The sequence below is a fragment of the Thunnus thynnus genome, chromosome 1 (genome assembly GCF_963924715.1).
Source record: "Thunnus thynnus chromosome 1, fThuThy2.1, whole genome shotgun sequence".
Taxonomy (NCBI): domain Eukaryota; kingdom Metazoa; phylum Chordata; class Actinopteri; order Scombriformes; family Scombridae; genus Thunnus; species Thunnus thynnus.
In genome coordinates this window covers 14,816,452-14,832,942 of record NC_089517.1, presented here as the reverse complement: position 1 = coordinate 14,832,942, position 16,491 = coordinate 14,816,452, and the positions used below count along the sequence as shown (strand labels likewise).

The 16,491-nt window shown below is 40.2% G+C and overlaps 1 protein-coding gene across 4 annotated transcripts in view; it reads left to right on the top strand.

Annotated features, from left to right (window-relative positions):
* pcdh17 (protocadherin 17) overlaps positions 1 to 16,319 on the top strand; it is a 60,702-nt gene extending 44,383 nt beyond the window's left edge. For all 4 annotated transcript variants that reach the window (XM_067586099.1, XM_067586091.1, XM_067586083.1 and 1 more), the window contains exon 5: positions 12,251 to 16,319. In XM_067586099.1, the coding sequence (XP_067442200.1) occupies positions 12,251 to 12,948 (698 nt within the window). In that variant the 3' untranslated portion in view covers positions 12,949 to 16,319. The remainder of the gene's footprint in view (positions 1 to 12,250) is intronic.
* Positions 16,320 to 16,491: the final 172 nt, after the last annotated feature.

The window sequence follows — 16,491 nt, the reverse complement described above, 5'->3', positions numbered from 1 at the left end:
GAGAAAGCCAACACCATCGACTCAACCTACCTCTCTCCACCTTTCCACTTAGCCTCTGTTCAACACCCGCCAATATCCTTAGGGGAGCTACACTGCTGTTCATTGGCACAATTGATCAAATGCCTACATGCTAAAGTGTACAGTTTTCTTATTGCACGTATCAGTCTCATGAGGGCATGTGCCGGAGAATGAATTCAGAGTGGTACGCGGCATGGCAGGTAGCTTTACAGGTGGTGTGTCTTCACACTTCTTACCCTCTTTTGCCAGATCTATCACACTGTTTAACAAGAGGCCAGGCTCAGGGCAATCCCTTTTTTAATACAGTATGTCATAATACTACTTTATTTGATAATTTGATATTTCACACAGTATCAGTGCCATTTATAGTGTAAAGAAAGGAAAAGTGCAATTTGAACTTTATCATATACATTTTCAGTATTGATGATGGTTGTTTTGACATTGAGATAACTGTGTAATTGCTGATTTTGATAAGTGCCATATAAATAATTGTTTATTTGTTATTATTTGCCAAATCCCATGTAAACAGTGCAAACTTCTATGTACTTTAGTGCACTGAGAGGATTTGTAATACATGAATAACATACACAGTGAAAATGCATGATTTTTTATGCTCCAGTAAGTCAAAGTGGAAGAAAATGAAAATATTTGCACACACTAGTAAGCAGGCTCAGTCTGTCATATTAGGCTGTTTGAAAACATCTGACATAGGAGGTATGTGCTTAAACTCACAGTTATGTCAGCATTTTTACACAAATATAGATGCTGTTAGTTTAGCTGAATTAATGTAAGACAGGTACATGGCACACAGAGATGGGTATCGTTAGGATTTTATCCATACTACTACTCTTATCAATAATCCTTATCGGTCAAAAAATATTTTGATTTAAAAAATAATAAATTCAGAACAGGATTAGAATTGATTGATATTTTAAACATAAGTGAATATTGTTTCTAGAGCAGCAACAATAATGTTTACCTCAGAAATCCTATATCAACTTAGTAATATCTCCATGGAAACTAATCTGAAATGTCAATAAAACAACTAATATCCCTGACATCAAATACTGAGTGGAGTTTAGAAAGAAGAGCTGCCTGCAGGTACTGCTGGTAGAGAGGAGAAGCTGGGATGGAAGGGGGGCTGCCGTCTCAGCCAGTAGCTGAGAATTTGCTTTGATATATGTGGCAAACTAAGCTAAACAGTTTTGCTATATATAGACAGCTCTGGTTTTAGCTTGTTTTATAACAATTTTCTGTTAGCCTAACCAGCGTGTTATGGTTGTGTAAAAAAAAAAGCCAGCAGTGGATTGTGGGCAAAGCAAGTAAACATATTTGTTTTCCACATGTTTATGCTCATTGGTGTGTTGATAAATTACTTTTATTGGCTTTTTACCCATGGAGGTTTTATTGCAGTTACAGTAACAAGCATAGTCTTTGTTTACTCAAGTATAATGTTATCTTCACTTCACCTGGTTCGCTGTCTCCACCAGGGCTTCCCTGGTCTGCTAGAGAGAAGAAGCTGCCCTCATCGCAACAATGAGTTACACCAAAACATATAAAAGTATCGATAAAAACTGATCTTAAAAAAATCTTAACATAATAGAACCAGTTCCTATTCAGGACCAGGTTTCGGGGGGCATACTTAAAGTTGTCACAGTAGTTCTCTTGAGAAATAACTTGAGGTTCTTGTCACGATCTGCAAATCAAATCTGAATAAGTAACACATATCATCGCAGTTCATTGGTGTTTCTAGCTTTTCATCCAGTCAGACTTGCTCATAAGTCCCAAACTGGTTTAGGATTTTTTTTTATATTTGCTGTATTATGCCTAGATTTCCAAAGCATTTCAAATGTGTATTTGTGATATGAAAACTTGCATTTCTAATATTTTCTGTTACTTTTTTGATGTCTGAAACATTTATCATAATCTCAAGTCAGCAACAGCCATGACCAACTGGGTTTTGGCCCCGTCTTAGCTTGCTTAAGTGTCAAGCCTCTTGACATCTTTCACCAACAATACATATCCTGTCTTCATTGAGTTTGATCTTCAGCCACTAAGAAGAAGGTATTGCCAGTGGCAGCAAGCTGTCAAATAAGCATAAGGCTGACAGAATTTTTCTGTTTCTCTTGATGAATTTATAAATATTGCTGTTGCAACTTCATGTTGCAGCTTCATTCTACATACGGCTCAAAGCTGAAAATACTCAAGGTCATTTAATATTACAGAACCTCAGTGTAATAATAAAGACAATATTATAATACTATATACTCTAAATCTGTATTGTATTGTAGTGGTGGTTCTGTTGAGACAGAGAATCAGAAGCACTCTCCCTAATCCTGCTAAAGAAGTACACATGGGAATGATTACTTGCACAAAGCCATGACACCCTGAGTTGTTCAAATCCCTTTGTTCAAAAGAGAACGACGGAGAGACAGACAGAGAGAGAGAATAAAAGAAAATGATTTAATTCAGCAAATGTGACAGGATTGTATGATGTCTGGTGGATCTTGTTATTATATGGATTGTCTGAATGAAGCCTCAACAGTTGCAATTGTGTTTATCCTTGTTGTTTTGGGCCAGATATCAGGACAGGGCCACGACGCCTCGTTTTAGGCACTAAATCCAATCTATTTAAGAGATCCCTCAAATCTAGAGTGTTGGAAATAACATCATAAAATAGTATGGTTAAAATGTAAAAATTTGTCAGAGCGAGGCACTTCAAAAGACTACCCTCTGTGAATTAGCAACAAAAGGTTTCCCTTCATTCTTTCGTTAATAGGGTGTTTTAAACCTGTTTTCTCCTTGGATAGAAACAGGATTTCTGTAATGAGCTAGTGAGTCATAGATTCTCGTGGCTTAATTTTTTTTTATTCCTTGCTCTCCCTTTTCTCTCTCTCTCTCTCTCTCTCTCTCTCTCTGATTCTCACTTTATTCTTGCGCTCACTATCTCTCTAAATGGGCCAAGGCAACTTTCCCTTTCCATCTACTGGGGGAAGGAAGTAGATTAAGGCTATTAACAGGCAGAAGGATGCTGATCAGCCTCTCTGGTCTCTGGTCTTGTGCCTGGGCCATACTGCGCTCTCTCTCCTAAGGCTCTCTGGTTATAAACACCCTTCGATCACGGCGTGTTTGTTTGTTTGGTTGGTGATTTTGGTATGTGTGTGTGTGTGGCAAAGGGAGTTTTGTTTGGCTGAAACAGTCCACTTGATTCCCACAAATATGCCCAAATACATTCTAAGGGTGTCATGCAGTGACCAAAGCAGCAAAAAAAAGTGCACTCCCCGTCACGTCTGCAAACAGTAAGTACAGTAGTAGTGAGTCGAAATAAAACATGGTGAAGGCATGCTGTGTCTGTTTATGTTACTTATGAGTGAGCATGCTGAGATGCACACAAAATAAAAACAAGACACACACAAGCTTGCTATATTTAGATGACAAACTGCTGTAAACCCAGGCTAAAGAGGGAAGAAATAAACAAAAGAGAGGAAAAAAGAGCGAGGCGGTCCAGAAGCATCCCCTGTCACGGTGCAATCCCCCATGTCCTAATTACACAGGCTTAGAGGAAACGGAGGATTAGCCACTGATTCACCACGCTTCTCGCCTCATCTTCTAATAAGTCCCCTTCTTGTCTCCTTGCCACCCTTTGTGCCACCCTCCATGTCTCTCTCCAGGTAAAGGTAGCAAGATACTATTGACCTGTGGCTTTCTAGCTGTCTTTGTTCCTTCTTGCTAACATGTCAGTCTCATACAACAACTCCACTACCATTTTATGTGCGGTATTTAGACATAGGACACTGTTCATATCACCAGTACATAGAAAACACAGTCTCATAAGTATATCATGTCTTATTTTATATAAAGAGTTTTTATGTGAGTGCATGTGTTTACGTCGGTGTGTTCACTTGCTGCACCTGCTGGGTAAATGCATGATATTCTCATTTTTTAGTGTGGAATCTAAATGTTATTTATTAAACATGCAGGTTTAGTTCTCATGCTTACAACAAAATACATGGTATGAGTGTATTGTTGTAGCTGATTGGTGTACATACCTTCAGACAATTGTCCAAATGTGCATTGATTATTTCAATGTATTGTAAAACTATTGATATTTTTTCAGGCTAGGTTATAGCTTTTTCATATTAATGTTTGATATAAATAGCTTGATGACAGCAGGAATGACATCTATATCTAATAGCCTGCCTGTGGCTGTTCTGCTGCAATTGCTCCACCATTAGAACACTTAAGGAGTGAGAGAAAGAGGAGTTGAAGAGTGAGCTATAGCCAGAGGAAATGTGAATTTTACAAGGTCTTAAGTCACAAGCTGGAAAAAAGCCTCAGATTTTTTGATTGGCTAAAGCAAAGATCATTCTTGACTGACCTTGCAATATTTATTGAGTGCCTCTGACTACTGTGAACAGTGAATGCTCTGAGCTGCTGTATGTGCAACAGGGGGAAAAAATACACAAAAATAGTTTATTCATTGTCTTAGTTTTCTTCCTCTCTGCTGGTCTGTCTCTGGCAAGAAAAGCACCTGAATGAAGAACACATTCCTCAATAGGTTACTCAATAGGTTGGGAATTTTCTGAGCAGAGTTGTCACACGTCACAGATAAAGTTTGCCTGTACTCAGCGCCTTTTAGCCTTGGATGGTTTCCCATGGCCGTTCATTACTGTTGAACCTGTTTGTTGTTTTTTTTTTCTGAGGTCTGATTGTCGACAGATAACAGAGAAATGCTGAGATCTTTCCACTTCCCAACACCCCCACCCCCTTTTTCACACAGTTGTCTCAAGGCCAACCTTCATGAACAATTAAAGCTGGCTGAAACCTTTGATAATTGAGATTATAGCAGGCAGCACATGGCTCAGCTATGAATAACATGTCAAAAGCATGCAGTGAAAACATACAAAATGCAAGGAAATCCGATTCATATTTTAATGGAGTATCTTTAAATGAGGTTCATTAAAAAACAATCAATATACCCTCAAGTTGCAGACACACTGACACTGGCAGAGCTAAGCGCACATTCCATTCTGCTCTACTCAGATACAAAAGGGCAAACACAAATGCCTACACTCACACACACACACACGGGTACACACATGCAGCAGCCTTTATATAACCAGGTAGGTCACCTGCAAACAAATTTTTATTTACAAGGACCACATTGTGCATTTCAGGGCCCTCATTGCTGGTTTGTGTTAAAGGGAAAGTGCTGTTTGAGAACATCAACCTGCCTGTCTAGATGCCCCTCATCTCTACAACCCACAGACCTTTATCACCACCCACAGCACACAGCCCTGCTTGCTCATCATTGATTAGGCTTTGTGTGTTTGTTTTTGTTTGAATATGAGCTTATGCTCCTCTTCCTCCTCCTCTTGGGTTTTTATCCCTCTTTCTCCCATGCATAAATACTCTCTCCTCAGGGTGTTCTTTGAACAACTTAGCCAGGCATTAGCTGACGGAGGGGCCTGCAGTTTGTGAGGGAACGCCTGAAGAGAGGACGTGTTTGATCCTGAGATATATGTCCTTCATTCGGTCTCGGCAACGCCAGCCACTGGGCACCCCCACCGTTGCTGCCAAGCATTTCCTGCTATGCATCGGTATTCTCTTGCCTCCCACTGTGATAAAAGCTATTACACTGGAGAGAAGTATCCTTCACTATGTGCTAAGCCACCCACAGCACAAAACAATCCAGATCTAGCCTATTCCCTCAACACACGGCCACACTCAGTAGAACTTTGAAATAGTAATTGTATGCTGTTAACCAACAATTTATCATATTATATCATAAAATTCTTTTGATTTGGATACAGCTACATTATTTAGATACATTAAATTGATTGTGGGTTCTGGTGCCTGGGATGTCATATATTCTTTAAATAATGAGAGCCTCACTAGAAAAAAAAATATGGACTGTATTTAAAACTGCAATTTACACCACATTTACATATTAATTCAAATCATGGGCACCATTTACTTTTGTTAATAGGTTTCAAGCAGAGAAGCAAGCTACTATGAAATGCTGGTCCCTAAGCAAACTGTGATGGATGCACTAAAACAGCAGTTCCATGGAAATACCACTGTATTGAAACCTCAAAATGTTGACAAAACAGACCTAACTATAAATAAAAAACTGCTTTCCCCGCACCGCTCTGTTTTAGAATCATAACAGTATCAGATGCAGTAATACACTCGATTAATGTTCTCATTTTCATCACAATAATGATGACAGTGACAATAATGATGATAAATATTGTGATTTCTTTAGGTCTGTGTCATGATAAAACTAAAGTCACAGCATAATATTCATAATACTACAGTAGTTATTTTATAAAACTGGGAGTAGATGTTCAAAAATTCTAGTGAATACAATATTCAATGACTGTTTTAAAGCCCCAGGACTAATTGGCCCTGTAGTCTACCTTGTAAACTGATTTATTAGGGAACAAAAACTGAAAATTTCGAAGCAACCTGTGCACTGAGACCCAAATTTTTAAATTCTCTTTGACTGCTGCTATTTGGTAGACTGGCGACCTGAGACGTCATAACATATTTACTGAACATTAGGCTCAGTCAGAGTTGAGACTCTGTCATCTGTGCAGTTCAAATATTTAGTCACCCTGATTGGCTGAGAACACGACGAGGGGGCTGCATGAATCAGCTGGGCTAGGTAGCAGTAGGCGAGGAGATTAAAAACACAATAACACACATGCACACACACACACACACACACACACACACACATAAACACATACTGTGAGCTCCCTCAGGTGAACAGGTGCAGTCGTGGTCTGTCACAGATGCTCTGCGCAATTCGTCAGCTGCCAGTCCTCCTGTCCACCTCGGGTGGGTTGGGGGATTTTCACCACAACACAACTCAACACACACATTATCTCGGATCATTCTCCATTCTCATTGGCTACTTTAGTCTAATGACCACCCAGGTGTGCATGATGGTAAAATAATTCACCATCACAGTGTTGGATGCTAAATTGTTATTTGATCTTTGCTTTTTAATTTCCGGCACATTATTTTTTAACTTAGTGCATGTTTAAGTTTCCTATCTGTTTGTCCTGTTTTCTCTTTGCTGCTGCTGCTTTGCTAGCAATAGCCTGTGTGTACAGCTCCCTCTAGTTTCCCCCCCTCTGTCCACAGGAACCACAGTGTGTGACAGAGGGACATTAATCACAGGGCTGGGTAATAAAGCGAGGAGGGATGGGCATGTAGGGCCAGGGGGGCAGGCGTCTGGAGGGAGAAAAGGGTGTTTAGGGAAATCACACCATGCTTTATGACACACACTGATACACAGACACACTTTTACACTCACAGGTTTAGGTGCACATCCTTCACGCACTGTACCGAGAGAGCTTCCACTCTGAAAGTTTGAAAAATTAAATCGAGGAGAGGACAAAAAACATCTCTGGATTCTAGGGATGGTGACTGGTTATTTTCTGTTAGTGTGAGTTGAGGGAGAGCCCTGTGCCTTCTTGCCCACTAATTTGTGTTTTGCATGGCCTGTGGCCCTTGTTAATTAAGTGTTAATTTCATAAAAGACTTTTTTAAGAGAGGGGCATTTTTTATAATTGAAGAGAGATGCGAGATGTTTTAATGCTGAGTAGAAGAAGTACCTTCACTGTTGCTGCAACACTGAGGTTTTTTTGACACTGATACACTCATTATGGTTATAAAATGTGGCTGTTTATATATGATTACATTACTACTACACTACTAAATAGCAGCAGAACACACAATTTAGTAGTCCACTGGGTTTTTGGGGTTTTTCTTTCCTCCAACATATAGCTCTGACCCCTTTAGGTTATTGAAATTATTTAATATCAACCTCATTCCATTTTGACATTTAACAGTGGACACTGGGTTGTGAATCATATCAAGTGGACCTTTGATAGTAGATATTGTGTGGTATAGGTATAAATCAACTCATACACGCACATGTATGCAATTTCTAGGCACAGTAGATGTAGGCCTCTGTTTTGTTGTCCATTGTTGTTTTTTAAATACATTGGTAAGTCATTACACTGTATGTTTTAGGTGATTTATTCACTTTTTAATTTAATTCTTCACTCAAATTCTTCATTCAAATTCTTCTTAATTTACAATGCAAAAACTTGAACTGATTTTTACTTTTTAGATAAGGCACCTCATTTATTCAGAAAGTAATTAACAAATCCTTCTTTCCTCTATCTATTCGCTTTCACTAGCCTATCTCATCCCAGGTGCTGTTACGAGGCTTGGCAATATCTGATGCTGACAAACAACTCAATGAACCAGGATCATTTACCTTCCCCCTGTATGCAATGTTGCTGAGTTAACGGTCTTTCTGAATTGGTAAAGGTTTCTTTGACACTGTGTGTCCTTTTGCTATTGCTCAAAGATTTCTTAGAGCAGCTTTGCTACTTTTATAACTGTTTCATGTGCTTTTAGCAGTAAAGATAACTGGCACCCACATAGCTATCCTATCTAACTCATTGTTACCCAGTCTTACTATTCTGCCCTAAAGCAAGGCAATTAACCCTGCCAGAAGTAGTAAGATAGCACTGGCTTGCCGTTAAAAAAAACATCCACAAGTACAATAGAGTGTGCGGAGTTAATTAAACTTTTTTGTTAGCAATAGAGGTGTAATAAATAACTGATTTCAATCAGGGATTCAGGTCAAGTGTCTACAATAGGGCTGCAAAGATACAAATATCAACTGCGCCAGCCTCTGACCAGGCCATTTGATCAGTGTCTCAGTGACTCTTTCTTTGTAAATGAAGCTGAATCTTGCCTCTCCTCTCCTCTTCTGATGTCTAAGAAGTTTTGGACACGTTTGATACAGAGCAATCAAAAATCCTTGCTGCATATCAGTGGATTGTCCCCTCCCTTTCTCGTCGTTCCTATTTGGTTCAGGGCCTATGTGGTTATAAGATGTACTGTTCCTTTAAAAGCTTTTATGTAAGATGAGATTTACGGACAAAAGTATCTTAAGCTATAGAATGTCAGTGCCCAGGATTAGAAACTTGATAAAAGAGCGAACACTGAAAGATAAAAAATGCTGTCTGCCTGTTGTAAACATAGATTGATATCTTGAGGTTTTGACTTTTAGAACAGATACTTTGAATTTCATCTGAAAAAAGGAAAGCAGTCATGTTGCAAATAGGAAAAAAAAATAGTCCCATGATAGATTAAGGACAAGGGAGTGGACAGCATAATCAGGTCAAAAGTGATGGAGATATATTAAAGGTAGTAACCCACCACCCCCCTATTATGGCAGTTTTTCTTAGTGATTTACTGTATATTCAAAAACATTTGCAAGTTATTAGTGCATTTAATCATTGTACCATACCAAATCATTGACTGATTGATTGAATTGTGACAACATATTGCATGAATCAGTGTATCTATCAGCGTAATTTATCTTGGAACATAGACAGTGCAAAGAGAGAAACTGGAGAGTGGGAGTGACAGAGCGAGCCCCTGGTAGCCAAATCATCACAGGCAAATGTGTCCTTGGTGAAGGCTTCTATTGCCCATTCCAGAGAGTTGTTGGAGCCATGGTGGAGAGAGAGAGAGAGAGAGAGAGAGAGAGAGAGAGAGAGAGAGAGAGAGAGAGAGAGAGAGTGGGGGGGATGAATGTCACCCCTGCTCTCATATGTCATATTGTTAGCCATAGATATGAGGAGAACGCCTCAAGGTTGAACGTGCAGCTGAGACATGAATAATCTATCAGAGGTTTCCTCCAACTAAATAGAGGGAAATATGTCTGCATGGATTATTTATGCTTTAATATGCACACAGTGAATGGACAATCACCTCTGAGAGCATGAAGACATTGTAGGGGCTAAGTTAATTGTGTGTGTCTTGAATGCATGTGAGCTGGGTGTGTGAAAGTCAGTGGTTGTCTTGCTGTTAAGCTTGGATACATGTAGGGTATTTTGTGGCTTGGTGATGGATTATAGGGTGTTCTGGTTGGACCAAATCATCGATCTTTGTGCTTTGACATGTTGTTTATATCCTCTTACTCAAATCATTCTCGCACAAACACACACAAATGCTCCTCAGCATGTGCAGATGCATTCGCTCACCCCCACACCATTTAAATGTAGTCCATCTGAAACTGGTCAGGCCTCCACTTTCCAGCTCACCTTATTTCCTCTTCAGATGACTGCCGCAACATGGGAAATGTCAGGCTCTCTTTGCCAGCGCTGTTTGGCCTCTTCAAACATTTGTGAAGTGTTAAGCTCATCTCTACAGCTTAGGAGGGCAGTCTCTCAGGAATCTAGGCTGCTGACCTGCAGCACGGCAAAGACAGCCTAGCCAAGTGCACTCAAGCATATCCACTCTGCCTGCTCATTCGCATCAACAAAAGATTGTATTAGTCCCAAGTTTGTGGTCTTTAAAGCAGCACTCTCGACATGCTGTAAAGGTCCATGCGTTGCATTATGGAATTGATGGGGTGGCTTTACAGCCCCTAACGGTAATGTTGTTGTCTTCTCACGTTCGGTGGAGAATAATAGTGGAAATGATGTAAAGTTCTGAGTAGCCTCAATCTATATCCTTTAAATGTTGTCTTTAAAATAACCTCTTTGAGAGCATCCCGTATTCACTTCCTGTGTGATGTCACCTACTGACTTTAATTTTTTTGAACCACACTTGTTGCAGGAAGATAAATTAATCTGATTTAAAATGTGGTTTTGACCATTTACATTCAAGAGAGGGGGGGGGGGTGACAACAAGCTGTTAACTGTTAATTATAAAAATGTGACATTGCTAACTCTATGACTAACTTTTAGTTCATGTATTGCTGTCTGCCACTTGTGCCATTAACAATAAAAACACCAATAATGCAGAAATGAAGCTCCTATGAAAACTTGCCTAATTCCTCTCAACAAATAAGGCTGCCTCAGTTCTGTTTCTGTGAGTGCTGTGTCGCTTTAAGAAATTAGAAATGTGGTGCTTGTCTTGAGCGTTTGGCTCCACAAACAGGCAGAGACGCATCACATATCTCAAAACCAACATGCAAATTTGATTTGCCTGAGCTGCCGCATTTGTTTAGGAGCCTGTGCAAGCAACCTTTGGATTTTTACTGGAGAGCACTATTAAATGCTGGTGTGTTGTTGCGTTCATCAATTTGTCTAACCTGTGCCTTGTAGCCTTTTAAAGACAGCACACTGAGATGTGTTGAGTAGTGTATGCAACTAATCTATTTTAGTCCATCTAAATAACAGATACAACAAATGTCCCCCAAAAAGTGCCAGAAATAACAGTCACTGCTTTTTAAAGTCAGTTTATCACAGTTTGTTGTAAATGACCACTTATAGTATATTACAGTCTGGTATGGGTGGGAGGATGAGAAACAAGCAACTCCCAGTACCAATTTCATTCATATAGTCTCAACTGTTAGGATCCTGTCTTTTTGTGTGTCTTCTCTTGTTTTCATCCCACCCGGCCAATGGAAAAATTCCATTTGTGGGACAACAGATGCTCCGTTTTCTCCTCTATTTTTCACTTCACGCCCAAGAGGAGAAAAAATGTGCTCCTCTTTTTACTTATTTATTTATTTTTTTAACCAAGTTCTGGATTCGTTTGACACAGGCATGAACACTCCCATAATCAGCCAGAGTGCGCATCCTTCTGAATAGAGATGAAAGAGGGGAATACACACTCACACTCACAAATACACACATACACATAATACAACAAGCACACAAATAGACAGGCACAAACACACAGGGAAGAAGCACAAGCCATTTGGCACAGCCTCTCTGTCTAGGGAGGGCTTCAAAGCCCACTGACATGAATTTATGATAACGGCACTATGCCTTTGCCAAACCTCAACTGTTGTTGTTTTTCTCTTGCTCCCTCCCCATCTCCTCTGTATGCTCTGCCATCCCCTTGATCAGAGCTTTGGAAATGCTAGCAGGTGTCCCCCAGTCCCTTGGAAAGGTGTGTGTATGTATGTGTGTGTGCGTGCACATGTGCATGCATTTATATGTGTCTTTGGGATGGGACATCCTTAGCTGGCTCTTCCTTTTTTTTTTACATAATTCAATTAGGCTTGGCTTTACTTCCCTAACACTGGGCTCCAACTCTGTGTACTTTTAACTTCAGTTTCATAATAACACTGTGATTATATTACCGTCTTACGATGTGGTTTTACTCTATTCTATGCGCACTACTCATATAAATATCCCTTTCTTCTCCATCCATCCCCTCCTTTTCTTTCTATCCGCAGATGAGGATTGTGTGAATTGTACAGAGGAGTGCCGAGTACTGGGTCACTCTGACCGCTGCTGGATGCCTCAGTTCCCAGCTGGGGGAAACCAGGCAGAGGGTGTCGACTACCGCAACAATATGTTCGTGCCAGCAGGAATGGAAACCGTGCCTGAGACAGAGACCTACGAGACTGTCAACCCCAATGGCAAGAAGACGTTCTGTACATTTGGCAAAGAGCGGCGTGACCACACCATCCTGGTTGCCAACGTCAAGCCCTACTTGAAGGCGAAACGTGCCCTCAGCCCACTGCTCCAAGAGGTACCCTCAGCATCTAGCAGTCCAACCAAGGGCTGCTCCACCATGTCTCCTTGCTCCTCAGTCAAAAGCCCAGCTGACGGGGCTGAAGGCAAGCCTCCTCCTGCCACCTGCTCTGGCCACTACGGGCCTCCTGATGGTCAGTACCTGTCACCAACCAAACAAACCAGGGACCAGGGGGTCTACCCACCCTTGCCTCCCTCAGACCCAGTGGCCAAGGTGCTCGCTGAGGCCCGCTCCAGGATCAGCCAAGAGACAACAGGTGAAATGGAGTGTGTCCTGGAGCAGGTGGAGCCCGACGCGAACCGTGACGGAATGGACGCTGACCAGGTGGTGAGAGACATCGACAAACTGTTGCAGGACTGCAGAGGAAGTGAGGCCACTGGCACACTCAGGAAGTGACATGAAGGACTTCAACAAAAAGATGTAGGGAGGTAGAGAGAGGAATAGGATGCTATTCCAAAAACTCTCATGCCAAAACTGTCACCAAAACAAATCAAAAGGTTAAATGGCTCTTATAATAGGAGCTCTTTTCACTGTATTTGTTGTTGAAAAGTACTGACACTGGACGGACAATGGGAACATTTATTATGTCAGTCATTTGGCACCAGTTATGATGCTAAGATCCCTACAAAGAAAAAAGGAACTGTGCAACAAACATCTGAATTCTGCTGAATTTCTAAACTCTTTTGTTTTGGATTCTTAAGCAAATTGCAGAGGCTTATGCCTCTGGCACCTCGCAAGCTTTTATCTAAGTGCCCACCAGCTCATAAGTGTGTTGTTCATGGTCTCTCGTGAAATCCTACATATCTAAGTGTGTGTAGGTGGATTTCTGTTATGTGTGATGGCCATAGACACTGAAGGAGAAAGGACTATTTATGGTCAGACATGACAATCGATGCGAAAACAGAGAAACAAATTCTAATCTATTTGGGACAGTGAAAGACCGAAATACACAAAACAACCTTATCTTTTCTGACTTTAATATAGGTGTTTAACGTGTGATGGATCCTGTATCTGAACATGAAGAGATTGATTGTTAATCAGGGGTGTGTTTGCAGGGGTTGGTTATGGACTTCGGGTTAGAGGGGCCTAAAAGCTCCACTGAAGGAGAATTATTAACAGTGTAACCATGTTTCACCTGTCATTTGTAGCCACATGTGTAAGCTGTGTCTGTCTCACGCCTCTATTTAAACATTCATGTTGCTGACTGGTGTAGTCGCACGCACCAATTTTACACATGTGTGCTGCACTTTGCGCATACACACGCTGATACACTCAAATGCACTGATGCCCCCACACACACGCAAACACACACACACACACACACACACACTGATGCATATACACAACTGGCCATCTGTGTAATTGTCTTATACATGTACATCATCAGCTTTCAGTCCCTTGTGTAGAGTGAATTACCATGTGTGTGACTAAGCCTTAAGGCAATCACAAGTTGTATAAAAAGGGACATTTTTCCTCAACTGTGAAAAGATGATATCTATATGATTATATAGATGACTATATGTATGAATCCATGTATAGTGTCCAAATATTAACAAAATATTTATACATTTTATCAGAAAAAAAAAGAAATGAGGAATCTCAGCAAAACGTGTCCTCGAGTTAAGGTCAGGAGTGTGGTATTAACTCAAAGAACTGCAAAGGACACTGCCATTGTTTCGAAGACAAATATCCAAAAATATGAATAAACAAGAAAATGTCCCTTCACATTATCACTATACATAATATCATTATATGTGTAAATGTATTCAATTTAGATGTGTTTACATCAAAAAATTGACATATTTTTATTGATTTTACTGCAATTTCTGTGCATTTGAGCCAAATTGTTATGTGTACAAAAGCTATATTGTGTATTTTATTAAATTAATATATAGTTGTGTTGCAATATACATGGGCTTATATTGTATTTGGCAAAAGTTGCCTTAGTAGCTGTCGAACTCTGTGAGTTTGCTTTAGTTTGGGTTTTTGTTGGTGTTTTTGTTTTTCCTCTCTATTCTGCATCTTTGCAGGCTGGCTTCATGCTTTTGAGATGTCGCCTCTTTTTACCCTGAGATCCAGCTGGATCAAATACAATAACTGTTGAAAGCTTAATGAGCCAGCTGATCTAGAATACAATTCAAACCAACAACAAAAAGCAACAACCACAAGATAACAGTTTGAATATTTTTACTGAGCAGATTTTTACAGGGCAGCTATTTTCTTTAACAATAACTAGTATGCGTATTTTGTGTTCATTATGTTTTTACTTTCTTTCCAAAAAAGAAACCTGCCATATGGAAAGTGGAGTGGTTTCCTTGGTGATCATAAAACTGCCTTACTGTCTCTGCGGAGAGCTTGTTGTATCTGTGGAGCTTGTGACTGCTTATGAAGCCCTGGTCCACCAGAATGTGCATTTTCTATAAAGGACCAAAAGAGGTTCTTTTTCAGCAGTCTGTGTTGTTTATGTATGTACTCCTTCTCAATACATGTTAGAATTCTCATACTTTGCAGAGAAACTTGACATCTGAAATTCTATCTGAAGTTACTTTGGATTTGATGTCTTAGCTGTTTAGGTACACGGTTTATATAACCAAGTGTCTTCACATTCAGGCTTTCTTAAAAAAAAAAAATATACAGACATTTATTTTTGAAAATCTTGGCACATTTCGGCCACTCTCTGAAATAATAATGGGAGGTGCTTTTTCTAATATTGTCTGACAGTAAAATAAGCAGAACAGTAGGCTATTAGACTAGATGTGTTTTGGAAGATGTGACCACAATCACCAAATCTATGTAAGATGCATCCATGAGAGGGAACAGTGACTTACATTCATATGGCTCCTGGTGTGTTTACTGTGTAAAGTGTATCCAAGCTGAGTTGGAATCTTGACAACAGATATAACACATTCTATCCCGCAGGCATGTCACGTCTGAGTATTTTTGCTATTTCTGTTCTTGCCTATTTTTCTTAATCGAGGTACATGTCTGGACATTTTCCTGTCATCCTGCTGTTCTGCTGCATCTTTTGCCTATTTCCCATCCTCCTTTCTTTTTATTTCACTCTTCATTTGCTTACTTTTCTCCTCTTCAGCTGTTTGCTTTCTCACCTCTGAGGAGCAAAGTAACTGTTGCCTTTCCTCCTCTCTTTCGTCTGTTAAGTGTTTGGTTTCGGTTTGCCCTTGCTCTTTTCCTGGGAGATGGCAGAGACTGTTTTTAGAGAGGGAAAATATTTATGGTTATTTTTAAATGAGATTTTTTTGTTATCTCACTCAAGTATCTGGATAAATCAAGCGAGCCTGACGTTCACATCATACGAACAGTTAAAATGTGATGTTCAAACTGCGCACTGCAACTGTGATCCTGCGAAAAATACTGTTACACGTGTGTGCGTGTGCGCACATAGGCACGCACACAAACACCTGGGCACTTCAGCAACACACTGCCTTTCATTTAAATGCATAGCACCTTAAAGGTAAAATAAAGGCTGAGAGAGAGGGCAAAACACTACCCAGACAAATGTGACGCTTCCACACTTGTCTTCATGGTTTATTTTCTTTTCATCTCATTGTGCTCAGTCGTCATGCTAGATCAAGCATTCTCTAAACAGTGTGTGTGTGTGTGTGTGTGTGTGTGTGCGTGCGCGCATGTGCTTTATTCGCTTTCATGCTCCTCTTGTTTGACAAAACAATTCCTTTCTTGCTGTTTAATTTCTTTTACCTGTGTACTATAGAATTAATTCCAACTCACATTAAACCTCTTTTCCTGTGCTCCCTGTTTTATTTGGGCACTAATTAAAAACTAGCGCAGAGTTCACTCCAGGATTCCGTCTTTTACTCAGAGTCTGGCTGCCACTAACAGTCACTGTCACAGTTCAGGCACATTTAAAGTGCTGTCCCCTCTAATGGTGTTCCCCTGGCCTGGCCATTGTCTGTACACTTA